Below are 26001 nucleotides of genomic sequence, written 5' to 3'. Positions count from 1 at the left end.
AGTAGAACTCCAACCTTCAAAGTTTTGGTTCTGGAAGATCTTTTAAAGAGTATGTAAGTACGTATGTATGTATGTGTTTGTTTGTTTGATTTTTATCCCGTCTTTATTATTTTTTATAAATAACTCAAGGCGGTGAACATAACTGATACTCTTTCCTCCTTTTTTCCTCACAACCACCACCCTGTGAGATGGGTTGGGCTGAGAGAGAGTGATTGGCCAAAGTCATTTAGCCGGCTTTCATGCCTAATTTTAATATTAGTGGGGAAATGTAAAGAATTTGGTGCATTAGCAGGTTTCAAGATTAATAAACAAGATGAATATGTTAACAAAAAATATGAAAATAGAAGATCAAACAGAATTGATAAATGAAACAGGTTTTAAGATTGAGGAGAAGGTAAAATATCTGGATATCACTGTGACAAACGTGAACTGTATGTTATTTCAAAATAATTATGTTAAGAGAATGAAGTTTAAAAAGACATGTTAAGATGGGAGAAACTACAACTGTTGCTGGGGAGAATTTCTGTGATAAAAATGAATATCTTGCCTAGGATGTTTTGTTTCAGACAGTACCTGTTTTGACAACTGATGGGGTCACCTTGTGGATTTTTCCTCTTTTGTTTGGAATTCCATCCCAAAATCAAATCCACTAATCCAGGCAAGGAAATTGGGCGAAATGAGGAACAACCTCAGTGACAGTGAGAGGCAGCCTTACAGCAACAAAGCTATTGAGCTGATGGAGAAATATGAGGAGGAAGCTGCAGCCGCCGCAGAAAAAGGTAGAGGAGGAAGAAGACGAAGAGGAGGAGGGGGGAGGAAGACAAACACATGAGAAACTGTGTATAATCCTTGTTTCCATGTGAATACCATAGAGTAGGGAAAACACCATTCAGAAAAGAAAAATCTGGTGCCTCTCACTTCAGATGGTGCCTTACTTGCTCTTTATTAGGATTAATGACGCAAATTTGGATTTTGATCATGATACTGTAACCTTTTTGGAAGTAAATAAAGTAAGTAAATATGTAAAAGTGCTCTAGGAAAATACAATGATTTTTCTTTCCATAACTGGTTTACGTTCAGTAGCTAGGGGCACCTGCCAGTGCCCTGAAACTGTAACAAAGTTGTACATATTTCAACATTTTTAAAACAAAAAGGGAAAAAATGGAAACAGACGCCCTAGTGTTCTCAACTCCCTGCACTTTCCTGTCAGTATAACAAGGCATTTAAAAATGTTTCAAGCATCGTATTTTTTAATTTGTAAGGTGGTATTTAACTGTATGGTTATTGGCTAGAAAATCCTGGGTTATAAACTACGTATCTATAGTTTGTAAAAACTAGACAAATTCTTATAGTTCTTGCTTTGGTGACCCCTGAGAAGGGAAAGGCTTTAGGAAAAAGTCTCATTGTTTTCCCTCGGAAAGGGCTGTCTCAAAGCGTGCACTGCGAAGGTAGATCTAATTTACACTACAGTGAGCGTACATTTAGCTTAAAAGTTATCTTTTTGTATATAGTGAAATAGCATTCTGCGACCATTCTTAGTTGTGAAAGAAGGGATTCCCCCATTCAGGTGGCATGAGAAAAAAGAAATTGTATGGAATCTTTTCTCTTTCTTTTAGTTTAAAATGGGGTAGTTCTTAAACAGAAGCTGTAAGTCTCCTTCATTGTCAGCTTAAAAGTGAGGAGAGGGTACAGAAAAGTTCAAAAACACCTCTGTACTTAAACAAGAAAATTTGCAAAAAACGTCATGTTGTGGGCTTTTGGTATATTTAGAATGCTGAAATGTTTTTGAAGCAAAAATAAACAGTATTACATTAAAACAAAGACAAAGTTAAAACACCTCAAAGTGGTTTTCCTCTTTCCTTTTTTCTGTTTTGGTTTTTAAATTTTAAACTTGCAGGAAAGGATTTGTTTGCTACTAATCTTTTAAAAACTGTTATTCAAATCTTACTAATACATTGTAATAATAATACATTGGTAGCAGAATTTGAATGGTTGAATGTAGCATTACATGTATGTGTAATAAAATACATGGAATATATGTCAAGAGCCAAATATAAGACCAATAGTAATCTTAAATAAATTCTTTATTTAATAAAGGAAATGTTAAATAAATAAATAGATAAATTCCTAAAGAATGAAGCAGTTTTTTCTTATAGAAAATCTTGCTACTAAGGGATGCTAATTAAAAATCCAAAACCATCTGATATTTAAATTGTTTATTGTTTTTTCATCAAAATTTCTGCCTGTAGGATGGCAATGTTTCTCAGTGCATATTACATGGGAAAAAACATACATCTCAAATATCTAACACCTGATAATTGGAGACAGCAGTATTTCTAATAGGCTCTGTAGCCACAATGCTGTCCACAAATTAAGCAAACACTACTGTAAAATATAATAGAGTTGGCACCCTTGAAGAGTAGCCTGTCATTATCACAAAGCAATAGTAGTACCGGGGAGAACCCATTTTGGTACAGTACAGGATTGGGAGGATCACAAAATGAGTTTGCATCTATCTACAAGTAGTCCTCACTTAAAAACCATTCGTTTAGTGACCGTTTGAAGTTATGATGGTGCTAAAAAGTGACTTATGACCAATGCCTGAAGTTACGACCATCCCAGAACCCCTGCAGCCATGTGATCGCAATTCGGGTGCTTGGCAACCAGCTCGGACTTATGACGGTTGCAGCATCCTGGGGACATGTGATCTCCATTTGTGACCTTCCCAGCTGGCTTCCGACAAGCAAAATCGATGGGAAACTCTGTGATTCACTTAACGACCACAAGATTTGCTTAACGATCAATGGTGATTCGCTTAACTACTGCAAAAAAGGTAATAAAATCAGGCCCAATTTGCTTAACCACCACCCTGCTTAACAACCAATTTTCCGATCCATGTGGTCATTAAGTGGGGACTATCTGTATATGATGGCTAAGACTATTCCACCATCAGTGCAGTGCAGGAAATTTCCAAAGGAGTTTCAGGGGTGTGATTGCATCAATCTCAGTATCATGCAGCATAAGTTGCATTTCTAGTCCCCAAGACTTATATGGGAACTGTTCAGACATTTAAAAGTTGAAATGGGATGTAAATACTTGTGCAGGTTCTGCAAAATATGCTTGTACTTGACCATTTTCTGTCTTTCAGGAAAATAATATATATTTTTGAAGATTCAATACAGATATAACTGTAATGATTACCAGGCTTTAGAGATAATTTTCTGTTTGAAATCTATCACACAATTTTAAAGAAGGGCATAGGAATCCTTGTTTTTATATAATGGTCCACTGATAACTATTACAGTCTGCAAACATTCCCTTCTTATGTCTGCAAATGTAGGCCATGATTCAGCTCTACTCCCCTGGATGGAGTTCTGTCGGTAGAAAGGGACCAGCAAATCAATTCATTGTCTTCTTCCCTCCTTTCTCTACATGCTGTATATTGCTGTGCACCAAGTGCTATTTGCAACTGGAGACCCATGCACAGTACCCTTGCATGCATTCACCTGTCCTTTATCATCCCATGGCACACTGTGAAACATGCATATCTATTGAGTAGCCAAGGAGGGAGGAGACAAGGCACTCTGGACTGGGCTAATAGTGGAGAGGACCATGTCACTAGCATTGTTTTAAAAAAGGGACTATGTTTAAATGACTATATCAAATCTTGCCTAGTTTGCATAAAATCACATGCAAGCATAGACAGACACTTAGGTATCTTACTAAGGAGTTACCAGGAAAGCATGACTACAAAAGAATTATATCTACAAAACATGGTAATTTATGGTTAATAGAAACAAAAAACCCAAGTGGCATGGAACAGATATTAAATATCGCAAATTACATGTATTATATTTTAACAGAACTACAGTTATGATCTAACATTTAATACATTAGTGCATAAATGAAACATTAACAAAATTACTATAAAATCTTCATAGTCAAAGATTTGCAATGCAGCCAAGCTCTGACTGTATATTTATACAGTAACTAGTCTGTCAGGTAAATGGTTACCTACAGTGGAAATGTTAATCTACATTTGAAAAACCTTTTTATACCATGTATAAAGTAAAAAAAAAAAAAAAAAGGAAGCAGAAATTATCTTTTTATACTTTGTACATACAACAGGTGCAAATGAATGGGAAAGGAGCAGGATCACTTATTTCCACATGTCTGGTGCAGAGTTCCTTTTGCTGGATTATAACCATAATCAGTAGTTTCATTAACCTCTCCTTTGGTAAAACTTAAAAAAGAATTGATATAGAATGTTGAAGCACACAATACATAAACACAAAGTTTTCAGAAAAGGTTTTAAAATGTCCTGTCTTCCACTCCCCAAGGAAAATTAAAATTCCATCTTCCCCCCTTTCAGATCATCAAAAAATAAAAATTGGCAAAGTATCTGTACACTGGTCAAACTTTTAAAGTAATGAACACTTAGGTATCCCATTATCATCAAGAGTTTTCTCATTCTCATCTAAATGGAATCACATATTCAGCCGCACATATAATAAAAAAACCTACCAGCCAGCTGCTGAATGCTTTTTTCAGCTCTTTTCCAAAATCCCACAACAATATACATACCTGCTCTTTAAGGGCGCAATCCAGTTTCTAGAATCTTTCTTATTTTCAAAAAAGAATTAGAGTAGTGAACACATGGTTAATTCTCTGACTAAAATCAACAGGCCGTGTGTACAATTCTGTGCATCACCATAATCTTTGCTGAATTCAGGAGCTTGCTTCCAAACACATGTGCCTAGGACCCAGTCAAAAGCCTCATACTTTTGATTGGATTGTGCCCACAACTTCTTTTCTTTTTCTCAGTTTCACAACTGCACATTACAGTTTTAAAATAATCAATAGTCAAAAGTTCAACTTTATATTTAAACACAGCTATGATGTTCTTCAAACAAGAGACATTTTAAACATCACATTTAAGCATTTTGTTCTCACATCAAAATAAAGTATTAAAATAAAACAGCATCAACAAGTTAAAAATGTTTAAATCAAGCAAAATGTTAACATTGTTTGTGAAAAGAGAAGAAAAGTGGCTACAGAGTGTCCTACGCCTAGGATCCCCTCTGTGGAAACAGTACATTCACTTTATTGCCCATTCTTTCTGTAGTATGGATGGTCACTGAATGACATGAGATGTTGATAGTTCTCATTCCAACTCTTTTCACCATTGTTGCCAGCTGAAATCATCATTGCTGCCGAAAACCAAGAAAAATCCTAAGATGGTAGCAAATATGACTGTGTTTCCTGTGAGGACAAGTGCACAGGCACCCCACTTAATCTATGGAGAAAGGAAAGAGAGAGTTATATGCACAAAGAAATAAACAAATACCTAAATAGAAGCTGCATTATTACGTTATTTCAGTGATACACCCAACATAATTGCTCTGTGAATGGGGGAAACTCCATCCTTTCACAAAGTAGTTCCATTTAATGCAAACTATTTTTGAATTGTTAATATTTAGACTTAATGGGAAGGTAAACAACTTGGTATCCTCTGAATTTCAATACCCTCAAACTCTACTTTTATCAGGTAGTCCCCATCCCCCACTGACTGAATATTATATATCAAAAGGGATTATGGTATGTGAACTTTTCACAATTCATTTTTTTGCATTACAACTCTTAATGTACAGTTTTCATAAGTTAACAAAATCTTATTAACTTGTGCTTTGGAGGCTTGTGCGTCTTATTCTAGAAGCAAATATGAAACACCAAAGGAAAAGACATGTTAAAAAGAAGGAGTTACTAACCAGTTCTGCTCTGGCAAATACAATTGGAAGTCCAAATGCTGAGACAACAATGCCTGTTGTAAGAAATATGGCAAGTTCCTTGCAAGCATTACTTGCAGCATCTGTATCTTCAACAACTCTTCTTGCTATGCAGTATGGAATTGGAGAGAGGGTGTAGAAGAACAGAACAAACAGTGGCCAATATTTGCTGGAAGCAAATGAAAAGGCATGTTTTTATTTTTTATTCTTTCACTTATATTTGCTTCAAAAATCACACTTCCCTTATATAAATATTTATATCGGTTTCCCCATTTCTATTTATTCATTGGGCACACATGTGCATAGAGAAACTTAAGACTTTTCTTGTTTTGTCTAGTTTTAAACATACTTCTGCGTATGATAGTCAAAAATACCACACAAATACACAGCATTAAGTATGTGATAGATCGGTAGGGATAGGGCTCCCCACCTAAAATGCTGATCAAGCTGTGGTAGCTTTTTGGAATAGGCTCTCCATAGGTGAAGAATCCTTATGAAATACTGCACAGAGAGCACAAAGAAGAAATTGATCAGTAGGCGAGATTTTGGCAGGCAAGTGTAATACATTGAGATTAGCCTGAAATCTAATGAGAACGTAGCCCTTTAAGTGCTCCTTAACCAAAATAGCAGAAGTGATTAATTGAAGGTAGTGGGATTAAAATATTATACTTCCAATCGCATATAATTATAGATCAGGCTGAAAATTATAGAACAGATTGAAATTCTGTTGTCACTTACTTTTTCTATGCGTCTTCAAAAGATTTGTTTGTTACATGCCAACCTGGGAGGCTTTCTAATTATGAATCTACATGCTAGATAATCTAGGTATAATGTTCTGAAAACCGTTCAACAGACATAAAACAATAATTTCACACAATGCTTAAAATGGCTATTCTCAGCTTGGAAAAACTGCCTTCTTTCTCCCTCTCCCAGCCTCCAAGGGGTGCTAGACCTTCACTGCAATCAGCATTGGTGTTCTGTGTTTATTTAATTTTATAAACTGCAAGAAAAAAGGAAATACAACACCTGTAGTCTGGAAGGGCACAACCAAGCATCAGGAACATTAGTCCAACAGCTCCCCCAAAGGACAAGCTGATTAAAGCTGTAAAGGCAGATGTAAACCCTTATCAGTCTCAAAACTATATGATTCCTCATCAAACACTAATTATAGGTAAAAGAGAAATCAATGTTTTGCTTCTGTTTTTTGAACTCATTACCTCTTGTTAATCTACTCTGCACAGCTGGAATTTAGAACACTTATATTTTTACCATAAAAACTCCAATGAGCTTGAAGGAAGGGTAAAACATGTTAATGTAAAATGCCCTTATCTCCAAAAGTATAATTTAGATTATACTTAATCTACAGTGCTTTAGTATTTTCTATATCATATTTACACTCATATAAGTAATCATTCCCTAAGATGAGAAAGAGCTTATACATGCACATTTATGCTTTGTAACAAATATGATTATTGATAACTGATCTTGTGGCCATTCCCTTTTTCAATTTGCCTGCTTTCTGCTAAATTGACACAGGTTTTATAGTTACATTATTGCTGCAGATTTTCAAATGGAAAATCAGCACATTCATAAATAGTGTATTAATTGATCTTCCATTAAGTATCATGAATACAGAAACATTTAAAACTTAAAAACTTTTCACTGATGCTGAAAAGATTTTACAGGCAATACTTCAGTCATCTTTATATTTCTGTTATAAAAATGGGAGGTCAGGGGACAGAAAATTCATTGAGTTGCTTGAGATTACCCAATGAATTTATGGAAGAAGCAAGATCTTGGAGTCACTGAAGCTTATGTGACTAACTTCTGAGGAGACAGGTAAGGATTGTACTATGTTGTTAATCAACAGAGTCTATACCACATTAGCTGTAACCTAGCAAATTGCTAGCCAAATGTTTATGATCATTTTCACTTTAATGTTTCTAGCTTCTGAAGAAACACAGTGAACAGAATCCAGTATGTACTTTGCTATGCCTGAAATATACTCAATACATCTTCTTTCTTCAAACATTCTCTTCACTGTTATAATAGCCAATGACTACAATTACTTCTGCTTCAATTTCATTGGTGCTTTACTGGCACCAAGTCTTTAAAGGATCATCCTATCCTTTAGTTTAGCGCTGCCACATTGCCATCAGTTCCCAGCAGGAGGAATCCAACTAGATTTTACAACAGGCTTGACAATCATTAGCCCCAGGGCTGCCACAAGCCGCCTTTTTGCAGCCCTCAAAGATCCCTCTCAGTAGGATAATTGAAAACCAACAGCATAGTTTCTTGCCATTTTCAGGAATGAAACAGATGAAAATAGGCATATTGGTTAAAAAAAGAAGAAGAAACCTTTTCCCCAAAGTGATCTCATCTAAGTGTCTGATGTGGTTCCACCCACTTTGCAGCACCCCACTCCCACCAATTTTGCAACTGGGCTCTAGCAAGTTCTGCCTGAGAAAATTATTATTTCTCAGGCAGAAATTATATATTCTGCCTGAGAAAAGAATTATTAGCCACTCCTGGCTAAAGTTCTTTTGCCAAAACAGTCTTTTCCACTTTGGACAATAAACACCTGACAGGATACATTGCATGATACAAAGACTTTACAGGCATTACCTCAGTAATCTTTATAGTTCAGTGAAATAGCGTATTACTATTTAAATAATAATAATAGCATCTTAACATTTCACATTAAGCTATTTTTATGGTCCTTGTAATATTCTCCTAAATTGCTATTAAGCACACTTCTTTCAGCCCTTTTCCATGTACGCACACATGCATGCACAAACATGCATAAATACTGCTATGGGTGTTCATAGTTATGGTTAATGATTCAACCACATCAAAGAGGGATAAAAGTTCAAAATAGATATATATATTTTAAAAATAGAGTTATTAAATGTACAGTAGTACTATCTTTTTTCAGTCTTGTTTTTTAATACAAAATATGAAGATATTTCTACCAAACCTATCTGGAAAAGATAGGCAGTCAAAACCTATACATACAGTACTTATTTAGAATTATTAGCCATTTCTACAAAATTGAATAGTGAAAAACTCCACAAGAGTAGCTGCATTAGTCTATTTCACAAATATAACTAGGAACAATATGCATTGTACAGATTTACAGTGACGAGTTCATCATACTGTATTCTACTCCTGCCAAGCTTATCCCACCAAAAATCAGTTTCGATTTAGGATGCTGCAAGTATGAGTACAGCGGGATCCACGTTCAGGCAGGGGAAAAATAATGGGATAATGGGGGTTTCAGTCTGATACTTCTGGAGAGCATGAATTTAGTGAAGTCAAGCCTAAGATTTCATTCCCTTCCCAACATCCGCCAATCAGCCTGTCCTTGGGAAGACGAGACAACCCTTCGCGTATGCCGGTATCTGACACAGATTTCTGCAGCCGGAAGTTTTATGCAAGCTGCCATGACTAATAATCATGTATATCTATCCGACCACAAACTGAAACTCAGCCGTCTAGAGCTGCCATCCTAGACCTAATAGCTTGAAAGTTGAGTCCAGTGAAAACCACAGGCCCCGCTACCGAGTGAGCCCTGCGGCGGTTGCCTCGCCACGCAGCGCCGAGCCGAGCTGAGCGGGCGGGCCTGAGGCCACAGAGGCAGGGGAAAGAAGACAATAAGGGGCTCTCCACAGGCGCGCTTTCCAGCCTCAGCGGCGCAGCCATGCACCGGGGCAGACCGCCGTTGTCATGGAAACGCAGCGCGCCCCCCATGAACATTGCCGGCATACGTCACCGTCAGGGTGGGGGCGACGTCCCTCCCCTCCACCAACGGCCTGGTCTAGGGGGGATCCCGTCCGCCCTCCCCAAGCAGCTTCCCTCCTCCCCGTGCCCTCGCCCGAAACCAACTCAGCAAGGCTACCTTTGATGCCGGCCATGATGCTGCTACAGTATTACTGTCGCCCAGGCCGCTCCCAACCAACCACCAAGGGCAACAAATGCGGCTAGACAAGCCCCGGAAGTACGCGCTCGAGACATCAGCAAGACTTCCGAGGAGCTGCTGTTCCTGAAACGGCGGACGTAACTTTGGAACAAAAGGCAAAGCTTCGTGTATGTATTTTTTTTTTTTCCTTCCCAGGGAAGAGGTATTTTCCGAAACAGAAGAAAAATCTTGGGACGGTAACGCATGGGGCTGGTCGCTGTTGTCTCCGCTGGGAAACAAAACTCGCGACTTTGGGGCGGGGTTTTCCCCTATGAAAGCAGATTTAGGGGAGCTTTCACTTCAGTGGAAGTGATTCTCTTTCAGGCTCCCCCCCCCAACCCTTCACCAAGTTCTTGTAATGCGCCGTTTATAGCAAACCAGTCTCTCACGGGAGAAGCCCCCAAGACACAGACGTTTTAACATGGTTCTCTTACATACAATTCATGAATTTCACGTTCATTTATTATTTTTTCGTATCAGTGATAATACAACAAGAACCTACAGATGTTACGGTGATTAAAATAAACTAAACATGAAGGGAGGAAAAAAAAAAAACTAAGAAAAAGATGGAAGACCCGTTGATTGATTAAGTACCCTCAAGTCATTTTCAACTCCCAGCGACCACATAGATAGATTTTCTCCATGACAATCTGTCCCTAAACTGTTCTTTCAAGTCTCCCAATGCCACTGTAAATGAGTCCATTGACCTTGCTGCTGATTGTCCTCTTCTCTTTCCTTCCACCTTTCTTAGCATTAGAGCCTTTTGATTTCAATATAAAGTTAATTCAGTCCTTAATACTGAATCTTGACTATATAGAGACATATTGTTCCACTTTCTTCCTTTTTCAACAAGGCCCTTGTCTTTTTAAAATTCCTTTTTAAGGTTATTGGACAAAATATCCAGCATCAAAAATAGTTTTGAAAAGTTTGTTTACTGTTGGTTGGACTAGTAAGAGAGATTTCATCAGTGATTTGCTAATATATTAATGTACTTGTATAGTTGCAATCATTTTATAAGTGGACTGACTGATGAAAGATTTTTTTTCCTGGATTTTTATTGCAAAACAATGAATTAGCGCAACTAAAGATAATGGCCAGATATTATTAAATAGAAGTTATGGTAGATCTACTAGCTTATCTTGCTGCAGACACAAGTCAACACCAGAATTACTTTCATAATTTCACAATCTTCTCCATCTAGTATTTGTTTATCATGCCACAAAAAGGCCTTGTCTGTTCTGAAAACCTGATTAATTGTACAAGCACATATACCTATTTTATCTAGAAAAGGTCAGCTTCAGCAACTAATTATTCAGAATACTGCTTATTCTCCTTTAACGTTGATTCTAATTGCTCTAGCAAACCACAAAATTTGAGGAGTTGCTACACAAATATACAGAAATAATTTTCATAAATATTTTTTATAAATTATCTAAGTGTTGTAAGATATATTCAGAAATAGTTGCAAACAAAATATTAGGGTTTGTGTTGAGAAATTATCAGTGTTATGAATGCTATGTAAATGAACTATTTGAAATAGTAAAATAAATCATTGTGACCAATACACATATACACATACACATCCTATAGCCCATCTACTCTACCATTCTGTGCCACACAAAGCTTGGCCAGAAGTATTCAAGAAGCTCACAAATAATAATCGTCTTTCATGGTTGCTCCCAAGCAGCTGGCATTTTAATAATCAATCTTCATGGCTATATACTGTATTTGGGGCAATTTCTCTCTCTCAACCCAATCCACCTTACAGGGTGGTGGTTGTTGTGCAGAACATACTGTAGAAGGCAAGAGCATTGGGTATGTATGCTGTGTCTTGAGTTGATTAAAATAAAGGTGGGGTAGAAATTAAATATTACAGTCCTTCATTAATATGTTCAGTCCTCTTTGAAATCCATCCAAATTGGTGATGGTCATGACAATTGATGGCAGCAGATCCCATCATTTAACTCTGTTATATAAATGTTTCCTTTTATCAGTCCTAAATTTCTCTTCATTTAGTTTCTAAGGATAATCCCAAATTCTGTGTAAGAGAGATCATATGAATGCATGTAAATGATATAACCAGTAATTTAGAGTGAAAGAAACAGTGAAGGTGTAGCTGTTTATTTATATTATTTTTTAAGAGCTTCAAATCCCACTTTATAACATCTATTGTTAACTCTTAAAGCTACACATGTATTGAAGAATGAATGTTCTGTTAAACAAAATGAGTAAATACATACCACAGGACTCAGTTGGAAGGCTATAAATCATTACATTTTTTTTTTTTAAAGAGTCAATTCCCTTTTATGGCAGTTGATTTTTTTTCTACTATTTACAATTACAGTTCATTTGGTAGCAAGTCATATTAGCAGAGTTTGCATGACATAAAACTAGAAAGCTTGGATAACTGTCATTTTAGTCCAAACAGTGTCCATTTCAGCTTCAGATGACACAACAAGCAACAAAACTTGGTTAAATGCTATTTTGCAAACTCATCCAACATTTTTAGGTAAGCACCTAATCCTTATGATAGAAGGTTTCAAAATCTTTACGAGGGCTACCAGGTCTGGGATACAAAAATCCAGATAACCACTAGATGTCAGCAACGAAATTCAGAAAATACGAACTGGTTGCTTCCATCTAATGATTATCCCGATTTTCACAGTACTATCTTTGGAGTCCTTGATGTTCTCTGAGCTTGGTTGTTTTCTTGCAAACGTTTCCTTACCCAGTTGGTGCAGAAGATGTTACCTAGCTGGGTAATGAAACATTTGCAAGAAAACAACCAAGCTCAGAGAACACAAAGGACTCCACAGTTCAACCCTGATCTACACATATTCTCTTCTATTAGTCCTGTTTTTGTTTTCTCAGAAGTCCAAAAAAGCACAATTATGCTTACAGTACTTCCAAGTGAACATGCATACCTCAGATTGATAACCGCAATAATCTGATCCCAGTTAGTCCTAGGTTTAATTTTAAGGGCAACCATGATGTTTATTAACGGCCTTTAACTATAATTAGCTGTTTACATTGAACTTTGGTTTTTGTCTGTTGCACTTTTTTGTACCTTGGTCAGACTCTGTTGGAACCGGGGAGGGTTATAAAGATTGTAATATAAAGAAATATTATGATTTAAAATGTAATGTCCTTTTACTCAGAAGTAATCTACTACTCGATAGGAAGCATTTCGAAATAAATGGCGTTTGTTCATTCAACAAACTGTAATCAAGCGGCTGTTAAAAAGTACAGGACCGATCTTCCCTAGTCATTTAGCAATCTTTACATCGCGACCTCGTTCGAAATCCTAGCCTTGACTCACTAGGTTCTGGCTAATGAAAGTTCTTGCCACGACGCGTTTGTTATTTAAGAGGCTGGAAGATTTTCTTGTTTGGGTTCAGAGAATAACTTAGATACTCTATCAGAACAGCGAACTTGTTTTCAGAAGTGCAACACAGCTTTGAAGTAAAAACATTCTTTGCTCCCGATGAATCACCGGAAGAGGGCAAACCGATGATAAGCATCGATCACCCACTCCATTGGTTGCTCTGGGCGTACAGTACATAGATTCTGTTGTTACGCAGATTTTCGTGCAGCGGCGCCTTTGGACCAATAGGATGGCTGCCCGAGAGCGAGGCTTTCCTACAATTCCATTGTCCTCATAGGAAATTCCTCCCGTTCAGTAGCTCCGCGCGCACCGAACACGCCCCTCTCCGAGATGGCGCTGCCGGGGCTCATCGCCAGCTGACGAAACGGTCGCTCGCCCTGGAAAGGCAATCCGGAGAGCCAATCACTGTCGCCGAGGGCGGAGTCGCGGGGCCCGTCGCCATAGGTGGAGGAAATGCGAGCGGTGGCGTTTCGCTTCGCTTCGTGCAAGTGCTAAAATGGAGGCGTCGCTGGGGCGGCTGCTTTTGCCGCTGTTGGTGGTGCTGACGGGAGCACATTTAGCGCTGGGCAGGGAACAGCAGGGTAAGGCCAGGCCAGCCATGGGCTCAGCGGGCGAACCTCTTTCGGAAGCCTGCCTCTCGGTTCACGAGGGTCGGGGAGGGGTCGTTGCTATCAGCGTCAGTGACTTGACGCTTGTGTCTAGTTCGGGGGGGGGGGGTTCGCCGCTGAAACAGCAGCTTTCTGGGGAGGAAGGGTCATTTCCTGGCAAAATAGCGTTTCCGAGAAGCTTTTTATGGGAAGTGCCATGAACTAATGGGTGTCGGCCTGATTACTAAGACATTTTGGAAGCCATTTGTAGCTGTTGTCATTTGCAACCAAATGCTGCAGATTTCTTCGAAGACACACTGGCTAGGTTCACATGTCACATTAATCCATAAACAACACCCTTGCAGTATGTTTTTAACCACGATTAAATGGTTAATCGTGTTTCAGGGCACTATTGCAGGGGATGTTGAGTAACTGGTGTCTGTATTTTCGCTTTCATTTTTACTCTGTTGTGAACTGCCCAGAATCAGTGGGTTATGGCAGGTTACAAAAGATGTGAATGTTGTGGGCTTGGCCTAGTGCAATGTGTAAATATAGTCATTTGGATGTGTAAACGCTGATTTAGGATTTAACCATTACTGTACTTGTGGTTTATTCTGTAAAATAGATTTGAAAGAAAGTGTGATTTGTGGGATGTGTGAACCCAATCACTGTATCCACTGGGCTTTTTTCCTAAGCAAGTGCAGAGGACATGACCAAATGGAAGCTCTTTATTCACAAATTCCTGAGTATATATATTAAGCAAACAGGGAGAGGTAGCTATGTATTGCTTGTGAACTTCTGAAAACTTCTAGTTGAATACTTCATTATATGAGATATTTGGTGAACCAACAAAGCAAAATTAATTACAGAGCATAGATGTTAACTTTTCTCAGATATATTCTTTGTTAAAATGGCTTTTGGGATTACTACTGTATAAGGAATCAAAATATCATACAACTTAACAGGAATTATTCTGAGAACTTTTTTATTAGCCATTAATAAACTCGCAAAAATCCTAAAATATATATTCATTATCTTGCATAGTGTTCCTAAATCTATTATATAACTTATATTCTGTCAGAGAAAATCCTATTGCGAGAAGTCCAAGCCCTGACACTCCACCGGGGCAGGTACACAAATTATCGGAGGACATCTCCAGTGCCCCAGTTGCAGTGTACGGGGGGCTCAGCTGGATGCACAGCATACACCCCTGAGGTTGTTCAGTGTTACAACAAAGGCTGGGATGGCTATGATGTGCAGGTATGTTTCCTTACATGAAGGAAAATGTGTTATCTTCTGGAGTGTTTTTGTATAAATGCAAAATTGACTAAATAGCTGGTTTTTAAGGGGAGAAGAATGATCATGGATGAGGAGGCAAAACTCTCTGACTCCAGGAAGATGCAAGTAGTTAAAAATAAAGAACTGTTGGGACAACAACCTGAAAGTACCAATCACATTGGCAACAGGAGAAAACTAAAATAAATCCATATTCCCTCAAAACAGGTTTATGAAACAAGTTTTTTCAGTTAGAGTTCTTGTCTGGCAGTGTTTTCATGTGCTGTCTTTCAAGCTCTATTAAGTTTTAAATCTTGCTTGGGAGGCTTTACAACTTTTTAGAAAAAAGGAGTTTTATTATATTTTAATAAAATTACTAAAATAGTATATCATTTTAAGTCAGTGTTCAATTTTGTTATATATTTTATTGTAGAAAAAATAATAATTTCTCTTTTATTTTCAGTGGGAGTGTCAAGCACATTTGGATACTTCATATCACTTTGGAAAAATTGAAGTCAGCTGTGAAGGCTACGATTACCCAGATGACCCTTTCATTTTAAAAGGATCATGTGGCTTGGAATACACATTAGAGTTAACTAAGGAAGGACAGCAAAAAGCTAGCACCTTTGCTGGGACCCACTATTCTGCAATTTCTCATTCATTTGGTTTGGGGTTTGGAGTGATCCTGGTAATATTATTTGTTGTCTTTGTTTTTGGCATCTACAAGCTATTCCTCTGTGATAACCGACAACAGTATAATTTCCCTAATGTACATTCAGGAGCCTATGAGCAACATTATCAAAACCCACCTCCACCAGGATTTAAAACAAATAGTCAGGATTATCAAGTACCACCTCCACCAGGATTTAAATCAAGTTTCACAGGTAAACGTTTCTTATATGTCAGAACAAAAACATTTAAATATTTATTTATTACCAACATTGATATGTCATCTACTTGTCAGACTCTAGGAGGTTCATCATTGTTAATGGAGTCACTGAATTGTTTTATAGAATTTTGTACCAGGTCTAGCTCATGCTCTGGTTTATAGCCTGCAGAAGTTCCAGGGGCCATTTCAGTGAGAGCTCCTTGCATTTCTAAGTTGATCCTTTAGTCTAAACTAAAGTCTAGGAAATATTATACCAGCCCCTTTAGAAAATAAGGGGATAAAGAGTGATAGCCTATAGTCTGTTTCTCCAGTAAAATCAGTAATTCCATAGAATTACACAGCAATGTTTGATTTAAATCTTTGGAGAGCGTGTCAGACTCTACTCGACTCTACTCTATATGCTAAGGCAATCAGCCTACTTACATATTTATTTTATTTTTATTTATTATTAGATTTTTATTCCGCCTTTATTATTTTTTTATAAATAACTCAAGGCGGCGAGCATACCTAATACTCCTTCCTCCTCCTTTTTCCCCCACAACAACAACCCTGTGAGGTGGGTTGGGCTGAGAGAGAGTGACTGGCCCAAAGTCACCCAGCTGGCTTTCATGCCTGAGCTGGGACTAGAACTCACAGTCTCCTGGTTTCTAGGCCAGCATCTTAATTAACCACTACACCAAACTGGCTCATAATTTTTAAAAATTATAAAAGAGCTTTGATTGCAATATAAATCTATATAATTTTATTTAAATTAAGGAGCTGCTGGTAGGTCCAACCATGATTCTAATTCAGGGCCAGGTTTCTGGACTGGATTAGGTGCCGGAGGACTTCTTGGATACTGGCTTGGCAACCAAAGGTAATCTTGTTTTCTCTTGCAACAATCCTGATTGACAGAAATGGGAATTGATTCTCCTAAGGGAAAATAATTTTTGTTTGCTACTAGTAATACTATAAGTTGTAAACATGGGATTTTTTGGTTACATGTTGATTTTTAAAATATGAATACATTATGAATGTTTTGAGAAATAGTTACCCCACTTTTCCTTATGCAGTCAGCAAAGCCATCAGCCCACCTTTGTATCTGGTAGACCCAGATACAAAGGTGGGCTGATGGCTTAGCTGTCTATACCACCCTTAGTTAGGATAAGAACATTTTTGCCCATGCTTAAAGTTTTTTAATAGTTGTCCAATTGGTGGGTATCTCTAAGGGTTTTTCTAGAACAGCTAAGAAATACTGAAGAAGTAGGTTGTCTCTCACAGTACACAGAATTCAAAACCCACCATCTGTAAATGGATTGATCTTTGTAAAATACAGAAAATGGCTGTCATTGACTCATACAATACTCTTTCAGTTATGCCATGTAGTTGCTTAATATTGCATCATTAGTGAAGAAACTCCTGCAACAGTGTTAAAAATACAAGCTGCAGTTTCCAGAGAATAAAGGTATAAACGGGTACCAGTTTTAAGGTGACTGCTTCAATAGTACCTGTTTTTCAAATTAAAGGTTTTTCTAAATGTTTGTTTGTTTTGTCTTTATCTTTGTTTTAATGACAGTGGTTGTAATGGAAAAGAGTGTCAGTATTTTAATAAATATACGAATTTAAGGCTCAATTTGGTTATTTTCATGCTGTTAAACAGATCTTCACTTCTCTGTATTGTAGTTTTGCTGTCTCAAATTTCTGTATACAAATATGATCATGTTTTTCCTCTTGGCTATTTCTTTTCCACATTGAATTTTGCTTTTATTACTTACTTTCAAGGTATTCCATTTCTAAATCACCCCAGTTTTTCACCTGAGAATTCTTGTGTTATGTTCTTCCAGAATTATTGGATTCTTACTATATTTTTAGAGAGCTTTATTTTGAGTTAGCTTTTTTAAATCAGTTTTTAAGCTTCTTGCATATATTATGCTGTTTATATGACTTTTGTACTGAATTTGTATGAAGTTTGAATGTAGCTCTAAATACATTCATTTTTTTTCCTAAATTTGAAATCTTGTTATAGTTCCTAACAGCAATGCATACCTTAATGGTAAATATATATTTTCTTGGAAATATTCCTTTTGAAATAGAAATAGAACTATAAAATTGCTGAAGAGATATCCTCATTTTGTTGGAATAATTAATATATGCAGATTGTTTATATATGTGTTGTACAATTATTTGCTCATTGCTAATGAGCAACTTTGCCTTAAATGGTCTTCTACTTCCTTTCTAGATTATCCAACTGTTAACATTTTAAATGTTGTACACATGCAAAAACACTAAAATGACCAACAAAATAGTTTAAATCATTTTCTTCCAGGTCATCTTCACATCACAGGTATTCTCCTTCCTACAGCACATGGGCTGGTCCAACTGCTCCATTGGCTGGTTCATTTGGCACTTCATATAACCGTACAACATCTTACAGTTCAGAAACAAGACCCACCTCTGGTACGTTATAAGCCATGTTCTCCTTACTTAGCCTATATTTATTTACCCAAAAGAAAATCAGTTGAACAGTGACTTCCTTCTGATGAAACTCTGCTATTACTGTAGCCTCTTTTTGTTTTGGTGCTAAATTTTTTGGTCTATGTTGAATTGTTACAGATGTTTCAAAAGAGGCAAGTAGAAAGGAGATCAGGATCTACTAATAGATCTTTGGTGATTTTAAGTAGATCATTGAACATTTCTAACTTCCAATAGTCTAACAGCATCAGAATTTATGAATTTAAACTGATTGTACTGCATATTTGATGTCTAACATCTCAGAAGAAGATTTGCACATATTTTCAAATCATCCCTTAAAGCAGGGTTTCCCAAACTGTGAAGTGTACCTCCCTTGGGGAGGTGCAGACAGAGTCCAAGGGAGGTGTGAAGAACCTTTTAGTTGTACATTTCGTTGTATTGTTTTCATTGTTCATTTTTGTTCATTCTAGTGTTTGGTTTTTTAGGGAGGTATATACATTAAGATTACACAAAGGGAGGTGTGATGGCAAAAAGTTTAGGAACTCCTGCTTTAGAGTAGGGAATTTGGTTCAGTAGGTATTCATCTCCAACAAGCAGCGACTGGTTGGAACGTGATTCTTGTGGTTGGATCTTGAACATAGGATCCAGTGTACAGTACTCAAGTTTTCCAATACAAAATTTTAGACTACTTGGAGAGTATTAGTGGGATTTAACAGTTTTGAGTGGCCTGTAAACAGTTCATAACTGGAGGCTCTTAATTTTGAGTGCTCTGCCAGCTAGCTGGGAGATCTTTCAGTATTCTCTGTCACTATCTTTATCGGTGAGAATGAAGGAGAGGGTGAGATTCAAGGGCAGAGGAAGTTAAGAGTTTATTTTGTTCTCAGAGAAACAGATACCTGAAGAAAAGAGGTTTTATGCAACTGGGTTTCCAGATTTGGGCCTAAACTTACAAAACTCTGGGAGAGTCCAAACTAGTAGTGTAAAGTCGGCAGGCAAAGTTTAGTCATGTGAGGGTTTGTTTTTATTTCTGTTCAGTGTAATTTGGTCAATTTCTCTGATTTTGTATCTGCTTCAATCCTCTATTTTTGTTTGATTAGACTATTTACAGATTACTGAATACTAGTTCTGGAATGTAGATCTCAGCCTTGTGTAATTTGTTGCACTTAAACTATTCTGTCAGATTTCTATCTTTTTTACTTTTATTGAAATAAAAATATTTTCTTGATTACTGCAGTGTTGGGTTTGTAATGTATCACCACCTACTCCATCCCACTCAAGTTTTGTGTGGCCCCCACCCTGGCACTGTTTTAGTGAGCCTTTAAAAACCTGGTTCTATCTCCAGGCCCTGGGTTAGAATATGTGATAGAAGTCTTGTGGGATGTTTCAGTTGTTTAATTGATGGGTTTGTTTCTCTGGACTTTTCTTGTGGATTGTGTGTTCCGCATTTTTATAATTACTGTTGTGTCTTGTAAACCACCCAGAATCATACAGATTGGAGTAGCTTATAAATTTGGTAAATAAAAAAACACTTGGGTCTGGTAATCCTGGAACCATTCATTTAAAGCTAATGCCTGGAGGAGGGGGATTTCCTATTCTGCCCCATCCAGTTTTCAGATTTGAGCGCATCTCCCCATTCAAGAACAAATAATGGCAGATAGCTATTTTCCTGATGGAATTCTTCCACCTGGTGTTATAGTCAAACTGACACCCAAGAATTCAAGTAGTGGGAAAGTGAAGTTTGAGGGGGGCAGGGGGCTGGCAGGCTGGTGTGGGTGTTGACTATATCCTTGGCAGGGGCTGATACATCTCTGTCCCTGAGACTGCAGTCATATTCTCCTCCATCTGCAAATAAGTCTTCCTGGACTCCGTAAAACTAAGTTTTGAATAGACATATGTAGGTTTGCACTATTATATAAATTATAGTGCAAGACATTTGATTTTAATCAGTGAGCCATTCCCTAAGTAATAACATTAAAACACAGATATCTTTCCACTAATGTTAAACAGAGTAGGGTCTGGATGATCTGATAGGCTATCCGTTGTTCTAAAACAGCAGTGGAATCTTCTGATCGCTTCATAGGCATAGTATAAAGGAGGGATTAGCAATGCACTCACCACATCTCAAGTGCTTTCAGCAAGAACCTCCTCCCCAGTGGATGAAATCTCACAAATACAGTGGTACCTCGGGTCACGAATGCTTCTGTTCACGACCAATTCGGGTCATGAACAGCACCGTTCGCAAAATTTTGTTTCCGTTCGCGAACTCCGCATAAGGTGATGAACAGGATCCGTGGCCATTTTCCCTGCTGATACACGTGGTCATGGCTTCCTGTAGGGAGGGGGACTCTCCCTCCAAACAATAACCGCCTCCCCACCCGCCTTCCTGTCCTCCACGCCTCAAGCAAGGTTAGCGTTCTCTCTCTTCATAGTGTACTGTACTGTACTTTGTGTCATATTTTTGTGGTTTTAAAAAAAAATACATATGGTTCAGAACGGATTAACTGTATTTACATTGAACCTTATGGGAAAATTTGATTCAGGTCGCGACCAAAATCAGTTGGCGACCAAATTCATAGGGGTCAGAACGGATTAACAGTATTTACATTGAACCTTATGGGAAAATTTGATTCGGGTCGCAACCAATTCGGGTCACAACCAGAGTCGCGGAACGAATTAAGTTCGTGACCCGAGGTACCACTGTATTCTCACTTGAGACCTTCAAAGATTTTGGGGCTAGAGTGCTGAAATCTTGCAAGATTTAGCCATCTCATATTTCAGCCATTTTTAATTGGGGGGTTGAGCACTTGTGCCATCTTGCAGAATCACATTACATTACTTCATGTCTGAACAGGTTATCAGCCCCTACTGTAGGAAAATGAAGGCGCTGTCTGATTTGCTGTGATTCTTCCTCAGTTAAATATTGTTATAAACTAGCTCATAGAGCTGAATACATTTATCTATTTTACTATTTCATTACATCATAGATAATTTTAGAATTAGCTATTGATTAATGATAACTTTTTTTCTCTTTCTCTATCCCTATTTCTTAGGTTTTGGAGGTACAAAAAGGAGATGAAGTTTGGCTCCCACTCTGCCTAAGCAAGTGAATAAAAGCAGCATTTCAGCAATTATGAAACTTGTATTAACCCTGTTTGCTAGAGTTATAAAACTCCAGTTTTGTATTCAGCTGAATATGTTTGTATCTGTGCATCCTTAATAATGTAGTTACATTTATTTTGGAACAGAAGCTTTTGACAGAATAGGGAAGTTTCTCATCTCTAACAGGGAACTGTGTTCTATAAAGAAGGGGGAGAGCCTTCTGCAATCTAGTGCCTTTCAGATGGGTTGGAGTATCACTCCTGGAATTAACAGCTTGCCATCACGTTGGGGACTGGAGATTGGAATATTAGTAATAATTAGATTTTTTTAAAAGTTGGAAATGCCACTTTTTAAGGCCTCTCTGAAAATGGCTGTAATTTGTTATAAAAACAACAAAGAATGAAATATTACTTTCTGAATAGTGTTACTCTATAGACTAGACAGAGTGATCTAAGTTTGTTATTTTCTTTACAATAGTTCTTCAGAAAGATCTGAGACACGGGAAAAAATCCGCGAAGCAATCCTGTATATGTCAGTTAGTAATTCCACTAGGTTCAGTGGAATCTGCTCCCCAGTAGGCATATATTGGATTATATGCCTGACCCCAACCATTTCTACTAAGGGGCTACTAACTACATTCAGCTCATTTGATGGAATCTGGTACAGATCATACTTTGGAGTGCATTTTCAGGGATGTCAGGAATTCCTATAGAAGGCTAGTTTGTATGCAAAATTGTCCTTTATTAGATCAGCCATTACATTCTTGGCATGATGGGACATAAATGATAATGCACGGTGAACCCATTTTTTATTGGCATCTTGTTTACGTCCAGTGGCTCAGGTAAAGGTAATGCTTTCTCTCTAGTACTTGCTCCTTTCAGATAATCTTTCTTCCTAGCTTTTTAATGAATATTTTCTTAGTTTCCATTCCTCTATCCACTGAGAGGAAACAAACAGCAATCTCAAAAGTTTGTATTTAAATTTCAAAATAAAGTAACAATGCCTGAAAGTATGTCATAACTGAATTTTAATCAAGATTTATTTCTTCATTAACACTTTTTAAATATTTAAAACAATGAGTGAATGAAACAGCTATGCAAAGAAACTCTCTGATAATTGTTTAGTAAGCAAATTAATAAAATTCAAATACATAAAATCACATTAAAGAATCAACACAGTCACAAAATTATAAGCATAGCAATACAGTAATAAAAGGCAGGGACATTTTGATAAACAGAAGAACTCCACAAAGATTGAAGCTCCCTCATAATAGTTGAATTAATTTAATCCAAAACTCTGGTGTCTCTTGTATTGCACTGACAATATTTATGCATGTAATACTATAATGCCAGAAACTGATTTTTTAAAACAAGTATGTCTTGCTCTATAGTTGTTGAATGCTGAAAACTAATCTATTTAAGGAACATAATGGAAACCTCTGGAGTCTTCCTGCTGACATAGCTTTGGCTCTGACAGACATAATATTAACATGAAAGCTACTCTTGGATGCTTTCTGACTGAAGAGCAGGGTTGAGAGACAGAGAGAGAGAGAGGTATACATACACACACACACACACACACACTTATTTATTTCAGGGTGATGCCCCATGGGAATTGAATGTTACTAGATGTTATTCAATGATAGTGGTGGAGATACAGTAACTGAGTCAATGGCTGAAATGATCATGGCAGTACTGTCGGGGAGCAAGCTCCAATAGAGTACTGAGTTATTGTAGACTGGAACAGAAGTTTGTTCAGGGAGGCCTGCCCTGCTGAAGTACTGGGAGGTACATGTCACCTGCAGGCTGCACTGAGGCAATCTCCTGGGTGGCGCTTTGATCCAAGATTTATGTATGCTTGTTGGCATCACAGGAGAGGAGGTCTGGTTGAAGGTTTTCCTGCTTGGGAATTGCAGCAGCATGAATTTTGGCTCCTGAAATACAGCCTTCCAGTAGACCTGAGAATGATGACCTGAGGCATGGCAGTGAAGTCTGGTCAATGGGAGTGGGGTCATGCTAAAAGATACATGTGTTATTGGTCTGTACTGTAAACTAACCTTGTGGCTTCCAGGTGTAGATAGTTTTGTGTCCACGCCCGAATCTTTCCGAAAATCAGCCTGGAGGATCTGTGTTATGTGCTGACAGCTAGGATTGTCTCTTGGATTGCTGCCTAGTTGTTTGATCTGGAATACATCCTGGACTGGACTGGGGATGGAGATTGGGAAGTAGAAACAGAATTGTGTCAGTTAGTGGCTCTGATAGCTTGGAGCAAGCAGGATTGAAGTGGACTGTGTGGTTAAGTAAGTGATTGGAAAACCCACAAGAGCCAGACATCGCTAGAGCTGCTGGCTGACTGTGCAGAAGCAGCTTTTGGGATGCTGTGTTCTGATGGAGGTGGATTGTGCAGTTGGATGTAGAGTGGAATGTGAAGTTGGGGGCCCTCATGGCCTGGGAGGGGGAGAGCAGGGTTTGGGGAGAGGTTGAGATGGAGGGGGGTGAAAGGCAGGAGGAGACCTCACAGGGCTTTGTGGGTGGACCACCCATGGGAAAACAGTTGATGTCTGTGACTGATCCTGATTTCTGGCCTCTAGTATTCACTTTTGAAGCTCTATTGCTAGATCCCCAGTGGCCTGGTATCTGGCTGTTGCTACTAAATCCTATGATTTGATTGTGGATGAGTTAGCTGACCTGGCATGGATAATCTAGACCTGTTAGCCTCCTCTCTCAGATATACTCACTTGGGTTTTGAGTTTGGCAGCAACCATGACCCAAGGGTAGGAGAGTGAGATAACAGTTGTCATCTGGGAAGCCCTAACCACTTTCAGAAGTTCTGCACTGCAGATAACTGGAAGTGACACCTTGTGGTTGATACTGGTCTCTAGAGATTTGTTGTTATTGGCTTCCCTACTGTGCAGTGACATCCTTGCCTGAGCTGCTTAAATGTCCTTGTGTGAGATAGAATCTGGAGGGGCCCAGGAATTCATGGCCACCATGGTAATTATGGAACTGATTCAGGTCACTGAGTGCCTGGTGCACAAAGGTGGCTGCATATAAGATCTGTTTTTGTCTTGTGGCAGTTGTGACATGATCTGAGGGTGGAGAATCTTACCATCAGTCTTTTGTTGTTATCAATTACCTCTGGTGCAGCCAGGACAGAGGTGGTGGTGCAATCGTTATAGTCTGGTTGTTGTTTGGCTTGCTGATGCTGTCCCCCACTTACCAGGGGGAAATTAGACCTGTTTGATCAATCCCTCCCCAGGCGACTAATGGACCTGGATCAGTTTCAGAGGGAGCTTGAGGAACTGCTAGGCAGTTTCGTTGAGGCATTAGTGTGCAACTGGAATGGGGGTGTGACAAGGGCCTTGGATTGAGGATTGCCCCTATTTAGCCTCTTCTCTTCAGTGATCCCAGTGGGTTCTCTGGTTTTTTGAAGAGTCCCAAGAAATAAAACTAGACAAGAACACCTAGCGTGCTGTTGGAGAAAGATGAAGAGTAAATCCAACTGAGCACCTGTAGTATGAGCCTATATTAGGGATTATGCCATGGCAATTAAGAGTGGCTAAATGTATTAATTTTTCTGCTCTTACTGTGTTCACAGATGGCTGGCTAGTGGCCCTTTTAAGGTGAACTTTGCTAGGGAGAGATGGTCACAAGAACATCTTTAGAGCCAGTGTGAATAATAGTCTTGGCATCTGATAGATAAAATCACTCATATCTGCTTGGAGCTGGGTTCTGACTGGGAAAATTCAGTCAAGCTGGCTGAGGCATAGTCCTGCTCAGTTATCTGGGAAGAGTGATAACTCCTGAAGTAGACAGATCTTTTGGGACTGTTAGCCCAGCCAACAAGTGCCTTCCTGGTTGGTGAAGGCCTCCTGGGAGGTGATGTGGTTGAATCCATGTGGTGTGACTTTCTCTCTGAGAGAGAGAGTTGTTCTGCCTGCCTTGAAGGATACAGTAATGTGCTTCCTCCTCAAGAAACAATTGCTAGACCCAACAGAACCTTGACGACTTTTGCTCAGTCTCCAACTTCCCCTTTCTGGGGGGTGGTGGTGGTTGAGAAGATAATTGGGCTGAAGCTTTAGAGGGCCCTGTAGGAAATGGATTATCTGGATCCTATTCAGTCAGGTTACAGGCTGTGGGATAGCACTGAGAAGGTATTGATCACAGTTCTCAGTGATCTATGGCATATGATCTATGGCATAACCAGGCAGGGATGGTGCAACTATCCTGGCTTTCCTTTATCTTTTTAAATAAATGCCTAATTGTATTTCAAATTTTAAACCATCTTTCTTCAGATGGCTGATGGCTGGTAATGATAGAAATCCAGCATATTTGGCTGTTGGAAACTCTATGTTAGGATTTCCCTTAATGTTGTAAAACCACTTCTTCAAACTGAATTCTGAGGAACTGATTTTGTTCAAAAGCTTATGAAAGGTTTCTTCATTATAATGGCAAGAAAATTGTTTAAAAAACCATAATGATCACAGTCAATAGGATCACTATCCTACTGTGATGCACAATTTAAGGGGAGAGTTTGAGGTATACTCTAAATTCATACAGGTGACAACTAGT

The 26001-nt window shown here is 38.4% G+C and overlaps 2 protein-coding genes across 2 annotated transcripts; one reads left to right on the top strand and one right to left on the bottom strand.

Moving 5' to 3' along the window:
• Positions 1 to 2221: 2221 nt before the first annotated feature.
• Positions 2222 to 9797, bottom strand: LEPROTL1 (leptin receptor overlapping transcript like 1). The gene is made up of 4 exons (XM_007427018.4): positions 9685 to 9797; positions 6813 to 6888; positions 5769 to 5955; positions 2222 to 5296 (listed from the first exon to the last, which is right to left on the bottom strand). The coding sequence occupies exons 1-4, from the start codon at positions 9698 to 9700 to the stop codon at positions 5180 to 5182; spliced, it is 396 nt and encodes a 131-aa protein (XP_007427080.1). The 5' UTR covers positions 9701 to 9797; the 3' UTR covers positions 2222 to 5179.
• Positions 9798 to 13447: 3650 nt separating this feature from the next.
• SARAF (store-operated calcium entry associated regulatory factor) lies at positions 13448 to 22455 on the top strand. The gene is made up of 6 exons (XM_007427016.4): positions 13448 to 13710; positions 14798 to 14976; positions 15455 to 15875; positions 16637 to 16736; positions 18186 to 18316; positions 21382 to 22455. The coding sequence occupies exons 1-6, from the start codon at positions 13626 to 13628 to the stop codon at positions 21405 to 21407; spliced, it is 942 nt and encodes a 313-aa protein (XP_007427078.1). The 5' UTR covers positions 13448 to 13625; the 3' UTR covers positions 21408 to 22455.
• Positions 22456 to 26001: the final 3546 nt, after the last annotated feature.

The sequence above is a fragment of the Python bivittatus genome, unplaced genomic scaffold, assembly GCF_059951505.1.
Source record: "Python bivittatus isolate LINGU-HERP-01145 unplaced genomic scaffold, Pbiv_v1 ctg000520_np1212, whole genome shotgun sequence".
NCBI lineage: Eukaryota > Metazoa > Chordata > Lepidosauria > Squamata > Pythonidae > Python > Python bivittatus.
The sequence above is the reverse complement of the archived record's forward strand: the minus strand, read 5'-3'. Positions and strand labels throughout refer to the sequence as shown.

Bases quoted from the DNA above. Each gene is read 5' to 3' on its own strand.
- LEPROTL1 (XM_007427018.4), bottom strand. The intron at 5,956-6,812 runs GTGTTGTATTTC...ATTTGCTTCCAG, and splicing joins TGTGCCCTTCCAGACTACAG to CAAATATTGGCCACTGTTTG. The intron at 5,297-5,768 runs GTTAGTAACTCC...CTTTCTCCATAG, and splicing joins TATTTGCCAGAGCAGAACTG to ATTAAGTGGGGTGCCTGTGC.
- SARAF (XM_007427016.4), top strand. From the start codon at position 13,626: ATGGAGGCGTCGCTGGGGCGGCTGCTTTTGCCGCTGTTGGTGGTGCTG. The intron at 13,711-14,797 runs GTAAGGCCAGGC...ATATTCTGTCAG, and splicing joins GCTGGGCAGGGAACAGCAGG to AGAAAATCCTATTGCGAGAA. The intron at 18,317-21,381 runs GTACGTTATAAG...CCTATTTCTTAG, and splicing joins AGAAACAAGACCCACCTCTG to GTTTTGGAGGTACAAAAAGG.